Source organism: Mytilus galloprovincialis, chromosome 12 (assembly GCF_965363235.1).
Source record: "Mytilus galloprovincialis chromosome 12, xbMytGall1.hap1.1, whole genome shotgun sequence".
NCBI lineage: Eukaryota > Metazoa > Mollusca > Bivalvia > Mytilida > Mytilidae > Mytilus > Mytilus galloprovincialis.
Window position 1 is genome coordinate 30,909,774 of NC_134849.1, and position 20,676 is coordinate 30,930,449.

Genomic DNA, 20,676 nt, shown 5'->3' on the forward strand with positions numbered 1-20,676 from the left:
AATTTTAAGGAAATTTTGTTGTTTTTGGTTATTATCATGAATATTATTATAGATAGATATAAACTGTAAACAGCAAAAATGTTCAACAAAGTAAGATTTACAAATAAGTCCACCTGACCGAAATGGTCAGTTGACCCCTCTAGGAGTTATTGCCCTTTATAGTAAATTTTTAACCATTTTCCGTAAATCTTAGTTATCTTTTACAAAAATCTTCTCCTCTGAAACTACTGGGCCAAATTGAACCAAACTTGGCCACAATCATCATTGTGGTATTTCGTTTAAAAATTGTGTCCGCTGACCCGGCCAACCAACCAAGATGGCCACCATGGCAAAAAATAGAACATAGGGGTAAAATCAGTTTTTGGCTTATAACTCAAAAACCAAAGCATTTATGGCAAATCTGACATGTGCTTAAATTGTTTATCATTGTTGGGTTGCTGTCCCTGAATTGGTAATATTAAGGAAATTTCGCTGTTTTTGTTTATTATCTTGAATATTATTATAGATAGAGATAAACTATAAACAGTAATAATGTACAGCAAAGTAAAACCTAAATAAGTCATCATGACCAAAAAGGTCAGATGACCCCTTAAGGAGATCTTGCCCTTTATAGTCAATTTTTAACAATTTAAAATTTGTAAATTTTCACTAACATTATCTACTGTAACTACTGGGTCAAGTTCATTATAGAGATAATTGCAAGCAACAAGAATGTTCAGTAAAGTAAGATCTACAAACATATCACCATCACAAAAACACAATTTTATTATGAATCCATCTGTGTCCTTTGTTAAGTATTCACATAGACCAAGGTGAGCGACAGGCTCTTTAGAGCCTCTAGTTAATGTTTGCTACTGTATTTGATTGCAGATTTTTTGTGCAAATGCACTATGTAGGACATATTTTTATTTCTTCCATATACAACATGGTGTTATGTTTTTGCACACATTCTTTATGTCCTAGCTAAACGTGTTGTGTGTTGTTACTTACCATGAAATTGAGCTTCTACACTGGCAGTTGATCTTTGTTCAATGAGGGTCATGTCAGGTTGTTCATCTGAAATAGGAATCACTTATGATAACCGATAGTTGTAATTGTAGCTCACCTGGCCCACAGGGCCAAGTGAGCTTTTCTCATCACTTGGCGTCCGTCGTCCGTCGTCGTCCGGCGTCCGTCGTCTGTAAACTTTTAACCAAATTTAACCAAACATGGCCAAAATCATTATTGGGGTATCTAGTTTAGAAATTGTGTCCGGTGACCCGAGCAACCAACCAAGATGGCCACCATGGCTAAAAATAGAACATAGGGGTAAAATGCAGTTTTTAGCTTATAACTCAAAAACCAAAGCATTAAGAGCAAAACTGACATAGGGGTAAAAATGTTTATCAGGTCAAGATCTATCTGCCCTGAAATTTTCAGATGAATCGGACAACCCGTTTTTAGGTTGCTGCTCCTGAATTGGTAATTTTAAGGAAATTTTGTTGTTTTTGGTTATTATCATGAATATTATTATAGATAGCGATAAACTGTAAACAGCAAAAATGTTCAACAAAGTAAGATTTACAAATAAGTCCACCTGACCGAAATGGTCAGTTGATCCCTCTAGGAGTTATTGCCCTTTATAGTAAATTTTTAACCATTTCCGTAAATCTTAGTTATCTTTTACAAAAATCTTCTCCTCTGAAACTACTGGGCCAAATTGAACCAAACTTGGCCACAATCATCATTGTGGTATCTCGTTTAAAAATTGTGTCCGCTGACCCGGCCAACCAACCAAGATGGCCACCATGCATGGCTAAAAATAGTACATAGGGGTAAAATCAGTTTTTGGCTAATAACTCAAAAACCAAAGCATTTATGGCAAATCTGACATGTGCTTAAATGGTTTATCATTGTTGGGTTGCTGTCCCTGAATTGGTAATATTAAGGAAATTTCGCTGTTTTTGTTTATTATCTTGAATATTATTATAGATAGAGATAAACTATAAACAGTAATAATGTACAGCAAAGTAAAACCTAAATAAGTCATCATGACCAAAAAAGGTGAGATGACCCCTTAAGGAGTTCTTGCTCTTTATAGTCAATTTTTAACAATTTAAAATTTGTAAATTTTCACTTACATTATCTACTGTAACTACTGGGTCAAGTTCATTATAGAGATAATTGCAAGCAACAAGAATGTTCAGTAAAGTAAGATCTACAAACATATCACCATCACAAAAACACAATTTTGTTATGAATCCTTCTGTGTCCTTTGTAATGTATTCACATAGACCAAGGTGAGCGACAGGTTCTTTAGAGCCTCTAGTTAATGTTTGCTACTGCATTTGATTGCAGATTATTTGTGCAAATGCACTATGTAGGACATATTTTTATTTCTTACATATACAACATGGTGTTATATTTTTGCACACATTCTTTATGTGCTAGCTAAACGTGTTGTGTGTTGTTACAATCTTTTGAGTATTATGTTTGATTTAGAACAATTTTTTGAATTAAATTAAATATTTTTTTGAACCTGTAAGTAAGGTCTCTTTTCCTTTAGCGTTGATATTGAATCTATAGCCGAGTTTGCTTTAGACAACTTCCTGTAGAAAGATAAGTCCTAAAATAAATATTGTTCAGTTAATCTGAATTTGAACATTATAAATTAAGTTACACATTACACACTGATATAATAACTTGGAATGCTGCAAAGAAAAAGAGTGTGTTTGATTGTGTAATATCAAGTAAAATGTATTCAGTGCATAAAACAGGAGATGCAGTATACATAAGTAATCGTGTGAATCGACATTAAATTCCTAACAATATCAACAATCGACTCGCCTTGAGGTTTTTGCGCAGACAATATGTTGAATCCAGTTTCTGGTGACCCTCCTGCAGCTATTGACAAGAGATTGTCATCATTACTGTCATCTAGTTCCTTCACAAATGTTTCATCGTCGTCAACAGGGTCAGCCATTGCTTTTTGATCACGTTCAGTATTGCCACCATCAAAATGAGTAGTTGCGATTTCGATGGTTCCTGAAACTTAAAAAGCATCTAAATGAATAAAACTGTTTTAAGTTGGATAGACAGAGTATACTATTATTCATAATGATATATATTTTTTCTATGTACTATCTTTTTAAAAGTCTGGGTGAGTGTATCCATTTTTTTACTAGTTATGTTTAGATTTGTACAGTAAAAACTGTTTTACTTTTATAGCGTCCAAAACCAAGTAGTAGGGAAACTCTATTGATCAGTCACTTTCAGAATCAAATTTAAACTTGAGGGATGAACATATTCTGGTTATCATATATAAAATTTATTTAATTCGTAGTGATGTTCTAATTAAAAAAAAAGGACCCTGTATTGAAATCTTTTATTTAAACTTATTTCTTGTAGAGAATGCACAATTTCTTTGAAAATAATAAAGTTGTTTACGACATATTTTGAATATATATAGGAAAATATTAAAATGTTTTCTAAATTCAATATTAAAAAAATAATCATATATTCTGATAAATGTCTGTAAAAAGATATAAAGCGACCTACGATAGAATAAACAATTCACAAATCCATGATGGCTGTCCCAAAAGAATTTCTTTCGATGTGATTCATAGTTAAGAAGTATGGTTACCTTCACTTTAACAGTTAGGTCCAATTTCCAACGATTCCTTATACTTACGCGATTCATCTTTTGTATCGTTCTTATTCAATGGCGTAGATTCTACTCTTTCCGTTTCGTCAATGTTTTCTGAGGGAAAATGAATAAAATGATTTAAATTTTCCGGACGTATGTTTTATTAATTAAATGCATATATTATAGAACGCAATGCATCGATAGAAGAGTTTGGTTTAACTTTCCGTGTTATTGCTGAAGTTTGATATATCGAATACATGATTTCAATTTTCGTGTTGAGTTTTATGCTTTTAATTAGTTAAGAGGGAGAATACCATTATGTCATTTTATCTTGGTAAGAGACATGAAAGATTAGTAGTAGGAATCACCTTGTTCAAGTTTTTTAATGAACTATGCATCATAATGACAAAGACATTACACAACAAGAATCGATAATAATTGTATTCTAAATAACGACCCTAGAACTTGATCTGGGATGCCATACCTGATTGTTGTGTTCTCTGTATGTTCTTGTAACAGAAGATCATGTAGATTACAACACTGACAATTATCACCGGCAGAATACAACCAATCGTAATACTGAAATTATACATTTATGCATATAATGCAGTGAATCACGTTTTGACTTTTTTTTTTTTTCATTTTTTCAGTACAATTGTCGAGATAATATTTTTACAGTTGTATATATGATTCATTTCTAAATTTGTAAGAAATTAAATCCACTATCTGCAATCTACTATTAAGGATCAACCTATATCATCGGGTGTGTCTATAGCCATTTGACTTTTAATTTTAAGTTGTATGAAGTCTCAACTAATGAAGAAGGTGTAAAATTCTCTCATTTATTCCGTGTATATGCTAACGAGACAACCATTCACTAAATCATAACACATTAGTTCCTTCCTTTCTTTCTGAAATAAATAAGGGATGTGTCAAGAGGAAACAGATGTTGCCCTCGCTTGCATATAATATATTAAAGAGACATAGCTCAAAACTGTACAAGTGACGCTACCAACATGTGTACTTGATCTGAGTTTTGTGGTAATTAGAGTTTTATGATATTTTGTTGAGGCAAACAGGAGTTAGAGAACGGAAATTAAAAACTCACAAATTTTTCCATTTGTAAAGGGCATAACCCTAGAACGGCCAGAGTTTCTCCATCAAAATTCAAACGTGAGCTGCCCCAACAATTTTTCATTCTCTTAGAATGCAGTCATTTGAGTAAACAAAACACCTGTCTAATTATGGAAATATGTTCATTTGTTACTAGATTATTTTAGATCAATGACCTGATTTTAAAATATATTTGATTGACTGATAATTATACTAGTGATCAGAGGCAGAGTAGTATAATAAAGTACATACCCAATAATATCTGAAATATCAAGCCCTGTAATGTAATAACAGACAGAATATTTATGAATTATTAAATATTATTTTCAATAACATATATAGTTCCCCTATCTATCATCGAATACTTTTTAAAGAATATATTTCAAATTTTATGTAGCCATTAAGGTCATATGCATTTCTTGTTATATATACAATTTCCGTACATGTTTGTTGAACATATAAGATTCATTTGTACGAATTCGGAACAAGACTATGTGAGAGTATTGCATTTCTCTTGCATATTAGAATTCACGTTTAAACTTGTTTCGTTTGTTTGTGATAGTGTGAGTTTTTTGTTAAGACGACTGATAACAATGATATGAATACCGAACCAATTAAATATGGTAATTTAAATTATTCGGAGTCTGTGCAAACCTAAATTGTATTTCACTCCTGAATGTTCCCTGCGAAGAAGCTTAGCAGAAATATAAAATGTTTAACCTTTAGTTTGAACTTAGTTCGATCGGGTGCGACTTTTAATAAAACTGTTTTCTATGAGACCACCGATCCTCGCTTCTTTTAGATTAATACATAAACTTCTTATCTAAAGGAAAAGTCGGTCTTCACAGTACATAGAACTGAAAATTTATTATAAAATTATGTAAGACAAATGAGTTTTTCGATCTTGATGTATGAAAATTTTTATGTTTTGCACATAACAGGCTTCATGTGCCTGTCCCAAGTCAGGAGCCTGTATTTCAGTGGTTTTCGTTTGTTTATGTGTTACATATTTGTTTTTCGTTCATTGTTTTAAAATAAATAAGGCCGTTAGTTTTCTCGTTTGAATTGTTTTACATTGTTATTTCGGGACCTTTTATAGCTGACTATACGGTTTGGGCTTTGCCCATTATTGAAGGCCGCACGGTGACCATAAGTTTTTAATTTCTGTGTCATTTTGGTTTCTTGTGGAGAGTTGACTTATTGGTAATCATACGACATCTTCTTTTTTATATTCATACCAGATAAGAGGTTTTACATAGACTCGTGAATTCAATGTTTACCGGAAAGATCATTACAGCCTTGATACTAGTCTGGTTCTCCATCAAGTTAGTTCGAAGAAATTTTCTTTGGTATGCACATATTATATTTATTTGTAGGTTTAGAAATTATTCAGCAGACACAAATTCCCTTAGCCAGACTCGTTTCGACATGTATTTCAGACTCTTTTATAAGGTATAATCGTTGCTGGACATATGATGTTTGCTGATTGAAAAGTACATATGTAATCAAATTACTTTGCTGAAAAATGTAGAACTATTATTGCTTTTAGTAATAGCTTTTACATGTTGGCCTAAATTGAACAATCATTATTGGTTCACTTAAGATTCATGATGTTTAAGAACAAAATAAATGTACCACGCAATTTACCAAGTTACCTTAAAAAACTAAATATAACAAACATAAATGATATAAGTCAGATATAGTTTGATCAGTAGTAGATACTACAAATACTTTGTTTAAAAATATCTTACCATTGCTACTACCAGGATTTCTAGATGTGGTAATAGAGTATCCAGTTGTTTCCCGCTGTATAACTGTTGTTACTTCAATACAAGTCCGATCCGACTTAGTGTTGCCGTTATCGACATTTTGCCCGGAATTGCAACTATTAGAATAAGTTATATAACGTCAGTCACAATGCTTAATACACTTATGTTAAAATTAATCTTTTAAATATAATATAGAATGAAGCCGATAGTCAAACATGTACCACATACAACAACAACAAAATATACAGGTTGCCAAGTGGTCTAGTTCTGTTTTTTTTTTAATATCTAAACAAGATAAATCCATTTTTAAAATAATTATTTTGTATATAAAAACTATATTTTAGGTGTATTGTCTTCTTTTCTGTTTTTGCTTTTTTTAAGATATAAATTGTAAGATTTACTTGTGCTTTACATTAGAAAAAGATATCACATGATATCGGAAGGGGTTGTATACGATTAAAGAGTGGACTACGTTATATATCTCTGGTTATATATAATGTTTTTTTTTGTGTAATGATAACTTAACTGTGGTGGGACAAACGTATACATTGTACCTGCTAATGGGTATTCCAAAAACATGTGTTCAGTGCAGGAATATCATTTACTGCTGCTAGTCAACTACCAGAGAACATAGATACTACTTTTGCGTCATATTGACAAAATTTAAATAATAAAGATTTATATTTGATTACTAGTTCGTAGGATTTTTCTTATGTTCATTTACAATGCTATTCATTCCGATACTTTACTTTAGTCTACTATTTCAGACGCCTTGACTACACAGTAGGGAATTGTACGTTCGATAACATATTTTGGTCTTTCGACCAATATGCAAAAGATGGGCAAAAGATACCAACAGGATATTCAAACGCATAGATCATTAAAAGTAAGTTCGGTATATTTTTCTTTGTTTTCTTTACAAACTTTATTCATGCCCCTGTGTAACTGATGATAGTTTTATTTTTTTCAAAAACATGTTGCGTGCGCACGTTATCTATATTATTCGTTGATTTTACCTGTTTGTCAACTTTTGAAAACTGTACTCACGTGATATTTGTTTTTTGCTTGCATAGATCTTTGCTATATTCATCTTTATAATAGTTTTCTTTGCAGTGTTCACAGAATCCTTAAAAAACAAATGATTACAATGCATCATACATATTTCAAACAAATGTATATCCAACACGCCATCTAGATTCAACTTAAGGAATGACAGTACTGTAGTTGAAGAGTTGCCACCGTCAACTGGCGATTTGACGGTCGCAAATGCAGATTTGCTGGCGAGGCATAGCGGAGACAGTAAAACGGAAATTTGCGACCGTCAAATAAAAAAAAAAAAACGGTGGCAACTCCTCAACTGCAATACTGTTGTTCCCATTCTAATGTATTACAAAAAGAAATAATACGTTAAAGATTGAAAAAATGTATAAATTTGAAAGAAAATAAAATTCTGCGAAAGTTAATACTGATATTTGCGCAAAGACGTCATGGCTAAACGTGACATCATACAAATGAAAACTTACATTACTTTTTTTATTTAAAATTGGATAAAATCACATCAAAACGGCGTTGTTAGGTAGGTGTTGTTTAAATTTCGATTCTATTGTAGCAATCGAACATTTGTTGATTCATAAATTCAAAAAGACGGCTCCATCCTTAGTTACGACTGGTCAACTGTGGATTTAACGGTAAATTTTAGCCAATGAAAAAAAAAAATGTTACATAAACTTTGCATTTGAATTAAATTTTGATTGAAAACTGCTACAAATGATCGCTCTACGTTTACTAAAATTTGCTAACTTTATACGCAGAAAATAATTCCGAAAAATTGATATAATTGTATATTTAAAAGGGAAAAAATCAGGTAATGATTTCATGTAGACAACTACCATTGATATGTTAACTTAACTGATTACAAAATTTGAATTTTAGGAATTCTAAGACTTTCCTACCTCAGGAATAGATTACAATAGCTGTATTTGGCAAAACCATAGGAATGATTGGTCCTAAACGCTCTTCAACTTGGTATTGTATTTGGCGTGGTTTTTTTTTTTATAGATTCGAGCGTCACTGATGAGTCCTTTGTAGACGAAACAAGCGTCTGGCGCAAATACTAAATTTTCATCTTGGTAGCTATGATGAGTTTATTTGTGATACTTTACACATGATAAATAATTTTTTGAAGGCACATAATGAGAGCTATCTTCCACTGTTTTTTTTTAAAGTTTAATTTTATCGTTCAAATCGATAATCTGCAGTTACTTCCATTCAAAATGTTTATTTTCTGTATATTTTCCCTTAATTTAAAAAAAATACCTAATAAAACAGTTGAGATCCTAATTCAGTTGTTTGATAGTTGAAACCCCATAGAACAATCTATAAAAAATAAAGCCTATAACCTTAGTAAACGTCATAAATTTTGATAATTGAAATCACCTTATCTAATCCAGATAAAAAATATGTTTAGTGTTGTGCAGAAGACACAAAATGCATTTAATAATAGACACGTTACGAAAATGTATATACTCGACGCTGAGGTTGACAAATTAGACTCTAGGCGCGGGTATTTTATCAAAACACAAAAGTGATTTAAAGATTTAAATTACCTGTGTATCTATTAATTCTGGTATTTAAACTATAAAGTAATGGTTTCTTATAACAAACGTCCCTTCGAAATCTTTATAGACAATTTCATTATAACTTTTCCTTGGTTAACAAATATTTCATAACATTTCGTCCGTGAAGAATACCAAATAACTAATAATGACATTCTTCCTTTTTTATTTTAAAACACTCATAGGAAGCGAGGGTATAGCAGAAAAGATATAAAACCCATAAGAAAAGCTGAGAGAAAAAGAGAAATGAGAGAAAAAAAGCTCTCGCCAACCCTAAAATTAAAAAAAAAATTCAAATTCAATAGTGACGGATATTTAATCATAGTTTCCCTACGCTTAAAAAAGTTGGCTATACTGTTTCACCTCTGTCAATCCGTCCGTCAGTCCATCCACCCGCCAGTCCGTCAGTCATTCCGTCCGGCGTCCGTCCCATGAATATGTTTCGTTGCATCAGTTTCTCATGCAGAAACTACATTACAAGGATTTCTGATATTTGGTTTCAGGGTTTTTATGAGTCGTTTAGAGCATTTTACCGGGATGCGTGTTCAGATTCATCACTCAATAATTTCATGTTCAAGTATTTTGATGGGGTATCATTAGTGAGCAGTACCTCGAAGTTTCACATGTTTAAGGTGTGTTTATCCGTGGTCAGAAATTTAGGACGTGTTGTACTCAATGCAGAATCGAGTTATCATACAATATTATGAAATTCAGTTTGCGGGCTGGTAGACGTTTAGGCAAGAAGGAGAAGTGGTTCCCATTTTGAGTAATACATGCCCGAAACGTAAGCAGTAACTGACAGCAATATTCTTGTCATTTTCAGACAAGAAAAAGAGCCTCAGACACAATTTTACCGCAAGTACAGGCATCACATACCTACGCAGGTTTTTGTGGACAATTGGAATCATATCAGGTGCACCCACAGTTGTCTCCCAGGACCACAGGATAATGAACTACAGTTAAATTGAGAAAAAAATGCATTAAAATTTACCAGGCGTGACATTACTCATTAGATTTCCTCGGGATTTTGTCATTTTAGGTTAAATAAAAATAACGCATGTCGCTCTCTGTACGTTTCCTCTAATGGCGCCATTACTTAAAGCTACGTGTAGAACAATATTGAGGCTACTTTAACACATTATAGTAGTCTCAAAACAAGATCAGAAAGAATATAATGTACAAAACTTGCAATTATCGTTCGGATATCAGATATAAGTAAGTAAATTATTTATTATAGTGACATGTGTAAATTATGTACAGATTATAAACATATAATATACATGATAAATATAGAATAACCATACATTGTCTCGAAATATCAATGTTATTTGTACAAGGCTTAGAAACAGGTAGAAAGCGAGGCTGTGCCGAGCATTTCTACCTGTTTCGAACCGAGTACAAATAACCAATTGATATTTCGAGACAATGTATGGTTATTCTTTATATACTGCAACTCTTATAAGTGTTCTAAATGAAGTATTTAGGGTAAAAACCATCATTTTTTAATTTGAAGGGGACGACGTAAAATTTCCGCGAACCTGTATGTTTTATTGACGTCATAAATAAAACTCTACGGAAACGCATTGTCAACGTCACAAACAAGGTGATATACGGTCAGTGACTGTATATCACATATGAATATACAGTCAATGCAATTTGACTGCTCAAATAGGACAGCTGCAGTATATATAGTAATACACCCGGCCCAATTGACCTATAAGTCACCGCAAATAAAGTAAAACAATTATTAAACAATTATATCACGTTCTAATCTTTTGTTGACGTAAGTAAATTTCAAAAATATATAGACATAAAAATATTATTAAACAAAAATTTAAGCTTTAAATATGTAAAAAAATTAAGTGTTGTATAACAACTGACGTCTTATATGAAATGCACGAACTATATATTTTGCTAATTTTCTTATGTGGAAAGACATTAAAAAGTTCAATTTGTCAGCATGAATCAAATCTGTGAAATTTTTCTCAATTAAAAGTTTACAAAAAAAGTTAACTCGACATTCAATATACAATGGACAATCAAACATAAAATGGAATATGGATATATGTGAAATAAACTCATCATAAATACAAGGATTGAAATTTTATATTTACGCCAGATACGCGTTTCGTCTACAAAAGACTCATCAGTGACGCTCGAATCAAACAATGTTAAAAAGGCCGAATCGATCAAGTACGAAGTTGAAGAGCATTCAGGACCAAAAATTCCTAAAAGTTAGAAAACATGCTGTAAGCGCTTAAAAACTTTCTAAGCGGAAACATATGGAGACATCCAAAAATACAAGATATGTCCATAGTTCAAGGTAGCTTCACTAACACTGTTTGTTGACCGTGAAATAGGGTTGAAAACTAATAAAGCATTAACATTAAAAAGATTTCATCAAAAGGAACAAGGTTGATCGGACTTCATCAAAAACAACCTTGACCAAAACCTTAAACCTGAATGGGGACAGAATGACGAACGGACACATAAACCAAAAACATAATGCCCCTCTACTATCGTAGTTGTAGGCATAACAAACAACCAGGCTGATGAACATTTGTGGGTTTTGCAAAGATTGACTGAATGTTGTATGTGTTTTGTCCAGTGACAAATATTTCATACATTCATTTGTACATTGTCAGGACGGGGTTCAGTAGTGGAGTGACAGATTTATATCGTAATTAATTCAGTAAAAAATCAAACTGGCTAATTTATTCATTTTGTTCAAATCATGAAGTTAAACAAACCAAACAAACATCGTCCACATCTCCCACAAACATGAATACCTTTCCAATCCTATAACCACAAGCAACGATATCAGAAAACGGTTACTCTAAAAAATTTTAACTATTAATGAACCAAGAATTGTGTTGGATACCCGCTTTACATCAATCAAATTGAATTTAACCTGTTTTAATCGATAATTAGTGTTTTGACACAGTCCCCACATTTAAAGTCTAATTCGTCAACCTCAGCAGCGAGTACATTCCTTTTTGTAACATGTCTATTGCAAAATCTATACCAACTGCAAACCTTTTTGTTTCATTGAACTCAACAGTGTTGAAAAATAAAAACAACACTTTATGAATGTCATGCTAAGTTACCTTGTTCGCTGAGTTCGATACCAGGTTTATCACACTCTGTATCAGTTGGTTCACAATAATCTAATTTTCTTATGTATCCTTCCGCTCGGTTACAGACACATTTACCAGACTCATCCCGTACCTCTTCTACAATGAATCAAATATTTATTATAATTTGCCGCGGACAAAGAAAATTTCCTAATCAATTTTTCTATGAACGCTTGTTCAAGCGAAAGAACTATTTTCATTCTCTTTCAAGATAATTATATTAAATAAAAAATGAATGGACATTTTATAATGTTTGTATACCCTTCTGGTCGGAAAAAACACATATTAGTGGGAGATATTATGGACATAATTGTGCAAATCGTGATACAAGCATGAAATTTGGTATAAAGGTTGAATAAATGATATTTATAAAAAATCCGCTGCTGGCCAGAAAAAAAAATCAATTTGTCAAGATGTCCACCACACATTTTGGAAATGGCGTCATTAAAAAATTGGCAATAATTCGTTAATACTTTGAAAGGTGTGTTATATATCAAAATCCAATGTAAGAATTGATAAAAAGTAAATGACAGTTCCTAAATTACGACTAGACAATACATCAATGAAGCTAAAGGTGACTTCCGGTTTCAAAATGCCGGTAAAAAAGTAAAAAAATTCAAATTTTATACTTTCAAGCAACTTCACAAGGAATGTAAATCCTTGATAGATGTGTTATAGGTATAATCCAATGTAAGTTATGATAAAACGTTAAAAACAGTTCCTAAGTACGACAAAACAACTTATAAATAAAGAAAAATAGTGATTTCCGGTTCCAAAATTGAGGCAAATACGTAAAAAATATTTTTAAAAATTCCATCAAGTTAACAAGTGATAACACTCTTTCCTAAGTTTAAATGCCAAGTTTGGTTTGACAGACAGGTTGCTCATCTTATAATTATCTGACAGTTGCCTAAACAACCCGTACAAGGAAGGCCAGAACGGTAGCATTTACAGTTACCAACACAGCAGAATTTTGCCTCCACATTTCAAAAGTTCCTGACACGAGGATGCAACGCCAGTCACAGAAGTCCATTTCGGTTTCCAACTGTCGTTGATTCTTCATTTCATCAAACCCCAGTGTTCATGACTTGGTACATGAACCTGTAGAATACATGAATCAGGCTGAGCCCAAACAACTCCTCCTTGATTTACTTCTCTTTTAATGTGCTCTTGAAAAGAACCTTTTGCAGACGGAATTGCATCACAATGCCTCTGTTTACTGGCAAACAATTCACATCGTGCCTCGTTCATACTTAATGCAGCAAAAACGTCCTTTACATCTGAACACACCTTCCATTGTTAGCCAATCTGACCTCTTCCCTTCCCTACGACAATTCTACAAAGTGTCACATCCACTGAATGCATGGACGAAAGGAAGAGCAGCTACACAAGGACCAAACGCATTTGATATGTCCCGTACAGGAAGCCACTAAAAGTCTTTATTCCTTCCATAACCTATCCACAATGTGTCCTACCTAGTTTTGCGATTGCAGTTATTCTTGATACTATTACATCTGTCTCAGTACTAACTAAAATTACATTTTACAACACTTTTCATACTCATGCCGAACATGGACAAACATTCGTGTATCTGCTTTTTGATGATTACAAGGGGTAGATAGGAAGTATCCTTATTGAAATTGCAACGAATATTTTCACCATGAGAAACATACACATTTTAATAATCTCTTAAGAAGCAATTTTGTCAGCAAGAAACTTGAACAATTTCGTTTCCTTGTCATCTTCACAGAGAAAACTACTTCCAAACCCTTGGCGTTCTACCAGAACCAAAACGTTTCCATCTGACACAAAAACTTTGCCTTTGTCTTGTCACACCCTTTAAATTATTCATTAAGTCATGTTAGTAATCATCGAATACAATGTTTACTCTAGAATACTTATCAATGCACGATTTTATGTAAGGCAGTATGACATCATTTGCATAGTCATCAAATATTTTTGCCCAACTTTGTGACCTAGAATTAACCATTGCTGCCCAACCAACGATAAATGCGTCCGAATTTGGATCAGAAAATCGCAGAATGTTTCAAGCAAACCCATTTGCAGCAATTTAATACCACTATTTCAAGAAACATTCTGAGATAAAGACGGAGGAGAAATTTGTTTTTAATGGATAAAGAAATATTTCAAGTAAAACTGTCTACTGTGACAAGAAATGAAAAGTCTAGAAAAGATATTGCAATCACTTTTAAGGTTCTCTAGCTTTGTCTTTGACAAAGACGTTTCAAGTTTCATTTCGCGGCCAAAATAAGAAGTTGTTATTTTAAATTTGGTTATAAAAACAGGTTCTCTTTCATTTGCATTTGTTTTAAAAGATCTTCGTATTGTTTAGACCAAAATTTTTCCTATTTATTTACACATCTTACATGTTCAACAATTTCCTAAATGGAGTATTTTTTTAAAAATCTGACGACTCTTCTAGAAATGAATTTGCAAACTAGTTCATCACTTTACAAAGTCTTTAAAGCTGTTTAAAGAGATCGTTTTGTGTTTTCGCAGAGTCTTCATTAGGTCGTCCATCTGTAATCGAATGACTCAAACCACAAGATCTTTCAAATTCATCTTCTAGTATACTGACCCCTGGTCCAGCTACCATCCATTTGTCTAAATTGGATCTCCGGTTAATCCTATGGCACCAACATCGCCCTTCACAATAATTGCATTATTCTGTTTTTGTGCCTGATCAATTGTTTTATTAGAAAGAAATTTGCTGGTCGTACATACAGTGAAATTATCATTTTCAAATTCCATTGCTACCTGTGGGTGATGTTCGGGAAGTGAAGTCATATCTTGGTGATGGTCGGTAACGATCGAGCATAATTTACACGGTCAAGACTTAAAACAATATGCTATCATGTTTTATATGGACTGTTTGTAAAGTACGAACACTCACTCATTAAATGAGCATAATAAAAAATCAGAAGACTCAGTTCTTAATTGATAATTGAACGTCAGGAATGAAACTGTGGTCGAGATGACTCTATGCACCAGTCTTTTAAATCATTGAACATCACAGAGTCATGACATAATTATACATTTTCAGTTTAGCTATCATAATCCGAAATAAGCAGTTCAAACAAAATACATGCAGTTGTCTGATGCGCCTGTCTAATCCTAGGTACATTTGAACATACATACAAAGAATCTGCCGTTCTTGTAATGCAATATTGGCTTCATTAAGACAACATTTCCATCCCCTATCACGCAAAATATCACATAGAGTTTTATAACAAGTCATTTCAAGGTGCAATCTACCAAACATGACGATAAACTTATTGTTTCTGTAAAAATCAGGCCATTCCCATTGAATTTGCTTTGGCAATTCCAAAAGTGGCTGATCTGCAGTTACAATTGATGTTACTTCGGGATTCACCAAATTTTCGCCTTATCCATCGAATACCTGATATATGCTTGGTTGGGCATACAAATCGGACTTAATGTCTATGAATAGTTTGCACATGCGCAAAAGTGTTAAACACATGTGTATCATAACCTTGAAAAATGTTATTAAACCAATTCATAATATTATTAGAAATCCAAAAACATTAAATATATGGTAATTAGTTCAAATTTTTTTGAAAGAATCTTGTAACATTTTCGCGCATGCGCAAATACTTGATATGTCAAATATTCATTTTTAATAAATTTTTGATGTAAGGAAGGTAGCCGCCAAACCTGATAATTGTTTTTTTTACTAAAAGAAGTTCAAAAAAAGTTTTCCAGAAAGATCTTTTTTTTTTCAAACTGAAGAAAACAGCCATTTTAAAAAATGGCCGTGGCCATCTTGAAAAAAATATTTTTTTAATGGCCAGCAGTTATGATGCTTTGTGGTAATTTTCATGCTTGTATCATCATTTGCATAATTCCCTCGATTTTGCTTGCTAATATCTTCCACTATATTAAGCGTTTCTCATTTGGGTCAAATTTATATGAAAGCATGCGGACTTAGAGAAGTGAAACAATGAAAATAACCATTTGAATTTATTGGTCTTCTAATGGTCTATATCGCTCTGCTCACCTCTAAAATAAAATTGCATATCACGACCTTGTGTCGTCAAATGCGTACACCCGGCCTTAACAACTTTGACCGGGACATATCAGCGACGTCATTACGATTGAACCGACGTTGATAATTTTGACCCAAACTGATAAAATCTTCTTCTGGGATACTATTAATACAAAGAATATACATCCAGATTGTTATAAACAAATAATTTCTTAATAGGCGATTATGATACCCTTTTTCGAGATACAGAAATTAGATTTTTTTAACGATACATCGCTCGAATTAGAAAAAAAAATTTGGACCGTATTTTTTTATCCAAAAATATAAGTTCCTGTGGCTTTTCTTACCATAATTTGGACTTATCACCCATGCCTATCCCATTTGCATTTAAAAACACGCGTCTCATCCAAGTGTTGAAAATACATCTAGGTTCCGTAGAGCTAATTTATATTGCCTTTGGTAAAGTGCAGAATGCACGGAGTCTCTAATAATGAAAAAAAACGGGCGCACAATAGCAAATAACAGTGTAAAAGGTAGATTGGGGAGATTTCGTGATATAGTTGTGATAACTTTATAATCTACGTACCTTGCAGGCAACTTGGAATTTCAACACATGGAGAACTTTCAAAGCCGCTGGTTGAATATACACCACGAACATATTCGCCATTTGTGCATTGTTCACAAACATCAGTTCCATTGGGGGTTTGACATGGCACAAAACCTTCGTCTAAAATAGGTTACTTATATTAAACTAAGAATGCCACTATATCGTTTTTGTGTTTTTTTAAAGATAGGTAATTTGTGTTGTTCATTTTCATCCATTTTTAATTGAAAAGCTAAAGTGTAATATTCGTTTTTTTTAATACGGATTATTTATAATGTGGAATAAAACACACTTATTAATCTAGCTATAAACACTTAAGACATCATTATAAAGTTTTTGGTGGGGTTCGTGTTGATTATTCTATGTTGTTTCGTGTGCAGGGTTGATTTTAAGTGTACCGATGGTATTTTCCGTTTGATCTGTATGAGCTTTTGGTTTTGCCATTTGATCAGAACATTCCGTCTTTAGTTTTCTCGGAGAACGATATTCTTAATTTTAATTTTTCCTTGAAACCTTGTTTTGGCTGGGTTGAAAAAAAGAAAGACATATCGTTCTCACAGAAAAATGAATCCATACACATATACTAGTATCATATATTAACAATACCCAATCGCAATGTGGTCATGCTAAAAGTATGGTTCACGTGCATAACATATAAATATATGTGACTAGGGTGTTGCAACTAAGATAAGCTACCTTCGCACAGTACAGTCCAGCAACAAAATCCTTTTCGTAGTTTTTGGCCTGATAAACAAGGCGACACTACCTGAGTAAGTAAACGTGTAGTGACAAAAAATAAAAGACCAATATCTGCAAGAAAGAATAATTACATCTAATGTCTAAAGAACAAAACGTATGTTTTTTTTTAATATTTTATATATATAGTCAAGAATACGTATGCTAAACTTTTCCTTCTTTTGAGCAGATTTAAGGGAACCTACACTTATATCAGATAAAGGTACGCTTCCTATATAGTCTTAATTATAGCTTTTCTAGAGAAGGATCGATTGGAACAATGTAAATCACTGTTAATTATATCCACGTGTTGTGTGAGATTATAAATCGTAATCAAAAGCATGCACGGAAGTATTTTCATTCCAGAATTTAGGCAGATCTTTTTTAATTCCTACTTATATCAAGAAGTGATTGGATAATAAATACAGTATATACTGATCATACTTTCTCAAACTGAGGGATGACGAAGGTGTAGAAAAGTTTGAAATAATTTTACATACAGGTGAAAATAAACTTTGGAGAATGCTTTTGAATTTTGTATTTACTGCCCGATAAAATACCATAAGAACTAGTAGCCTTAGTTTTATAGAGATAAAATAAAAGTAAGTGGTCACCGTATATATTAAATAGTTATCAAAGGTACCAGGATTATAATTTAGTACGCAAGACGCGCGTTTCGTCTACATAAGACTCATCAGTGACGCTCATATCAAAATAGTTATAAAGCCAAACAGGTACAAAGTTGAAGAGCATTGAGGATCCAAAATTCCAAAAAGTTGTGCCAAATACGGCTAAAGTAATCTATTCCTGGGATAAGAAAATACTTAGTTTAAAAACTTTTCAAACATGATAATAAAAGGATTACAATCATCTGTATGTAGAATTTGGACAGTGTTAGAAAGTGGCGAAATTTCTAAAAATGCTACCGGCCAGCAAATACTACCGATACACCTTAAAGCTGTAACAGAACAATGAGATATAAGCAATGAAATGCATATATATATCACAAATGCACAATGGAGAAATTTAAACACGAAGAATATCAGATATTAGAGTGTTCCCTGCACTTAAACATTTTGAAAATGGTATGACTAAATGATTCAACCTAAATTTTACAGTAGATTCATTGAATCGCTCGTTGAATCGCAAACTTACAATTTTGCTTGATAGAATTACATAACCAGTATTTGTTAATAATATTAGATCTGTAGATATGCGAGACAAACATTTTGTTTTGTCCTTGCAGGGAGTCGACTCATGCTACTGGGATATCGTGACACAAATCGCCTTGCACTTTGCCCGGGTGCTAAACTAGTCGACCACCTAGGCACGAGAACAAACAGGCTATAGGATGCCGGATGTTATTAGTTACCGTTCCTTTCCAGTTTTTCTCGATCATTGTAAGAAGTACATGTTACAATGTATGTAAGGCACGAAATTATAGATTAGCTGAATTATCTATCGTAGAGGATCTTACAAATTAATGTATGATGGCAAACACGGAAATTATTATATTAGAAGTACGTCTGAATCAGTAACAAATCTACGACAGATTTTATCAAGTGGCGGTGATACAAGGCTGAAAATACATATATATTAACTTATATAGCAATTCAAAATTTGTTTATAAATATTGATAAGCTCCCTCTCACGCGTTAGTAGATGATTGGTATTTTTTATTATATAGTTCTCTAAACATTGTAAACTTAGTCGCTCTGCATAAGACCTTTTGTAATAAAATATTCGAATTTGTATTCTTAATATAAACACGACGTCATTTTTATTAGTACGCGAAACAAAATCCACTCCCACGCAAACATCAAGAGGTAAAAATAGTACTGAATCATCATCCAATAGGAAATCAAGATAAAAACCCTTCAAATTATTTATCCTTATTAATTGTGAACACGTCTTGTGACCAGTACACATTTTATTAAAATATTTGTAAAGACAACACACATGTGTGAAAACAGAGCAAGTGTTTACCATGTTTACATATAACTATAACATGTATAAGCATTAGTCATGTTAGTTATATATATATAATTTATAAAATTGTGTAATTGACCCTCTAGTATATGTAAAATATTTATCAAACTTACCCTTTCCAAGCATTATTTAAAGAATGGTGTTTCTCAATTTGTTCTCTGTCTCCATCTTTTATTTCATAGATCTATATTTAATCGCTCACTCAGTCTGATAAAAAATCGAATTTAAAAATAGTTTCAGTTTTTCCAGCTTTTTAGTCTATTTTTATTCAATTTTTATCATATGAAATTTATGTCAATCAACCTGCATGTATGTTTGGAAATCTAATAAAGGAAATGCTATGAAATATTTCTGTTTTCAAATATATGACAGTAATTCTACAAAATTGGTTAGAATCCCAACAGACAAAGCTTGATTTTCAAAATAGACTCCTTTGATAAAAATAAACAATGGAAAATACTATCATTGAAAATTTGTTTTCTATTTATAGATAATCAATATAATATTAATGTTACTTTTTCCACTCTTTATTGTGACTTAACTGTAACATGTGTAAGTGTTGCTCTCCACCTCTTTCAGTTTATTCAAAACTCTTACCAAATTGAAATTTCTTTTGTCATGTTTGTCATGTGTGTCATACCAATCTCTTTAATTTCAACCAACTTGTGTATGATATAAAACATACTTTAAATATAATATGAGACTGTAATACTACTTTATTGCTATTTAGAAAAGAGGGCCCTCATGGGGTTTTTGATTATGTGATTACTTGGCCGTTTTTTTAATGATTATTTGATTATTAAGCCAAATATTTCATGATTATTTGATTACCTAGGACTGTATTTTTAGTATTAGATTATTTGATTACTAAAGATAAGCAAATATTTAATGATTATGTGATTATATTGGCAAAAAAATGGTGATTATGTGATTACTAGGACCCCCCCATGAGGGGCCTCAGAAAACGTAGCTACAAATATTTATGCATGTCATTATTGTAAAGAGTGGGATATAGTAATTTTTTAATGGCTTTAATCATGATAAAAATATCAAAATATAAAGGTT

The 20,676-nt window shown here is 32.4% G+C and overlaps 1 protein-coding gene across 1 annotated transcript; it reads right to left on the reverse strand.

Annotated features, from left to right (window-relative positions):
• Positions 1-1,855: 1,855 nt before the first annotated feature.
• LOC143055293 (uncharacterized) lies at positions 1,856-19,838 on the reverse strand. Its single transcript, XM_076228429.1, has 11 exons — positions 19,725-19,838; positions 17,584-17,697; positions 16,870-17,010; positions 12,230-12,355; positions 7,555-7,633; positions 6,490-6,623; positions 4,991-5,015; positions 4,110-4,204; positions 3,671-3,739; positions 2,807-3,030; positions 1,856-1,876 (listed from the first exon to the last, which is right to left on the reverse strand). The coding sequence occupies exons 1-11, from the start codon at positions 19,735-19,737 to the stop codon at positions 1,856-1,858; spliced, it is 1,041 nt and encodes a 346-aa protein (XP_076084544.1). The 5' UTR covers positions 19,738-19,838.
• Between the last annotated feature and the right edge of the window lie 838 nt (positions 19,839-20,676).

Coding starts and splice junctions, on each gene's coding strand:
- LOC143055293 (XM_076228429.1), bottom strand. Junction 7,634..12,229: donor TATCGAACTCAGCGAACAAG/GTAACTTAGCAT, acceptor TTGTTTTTTAAG/GATTCTGTGAACACTGCAAA. Junction 5,016..6,489: donor AAATCCTGGTAGTAGCAATG/GTAAGATATTTT, acceptor ATTACATTACAG/GGCTTGATATTTCAGATATT.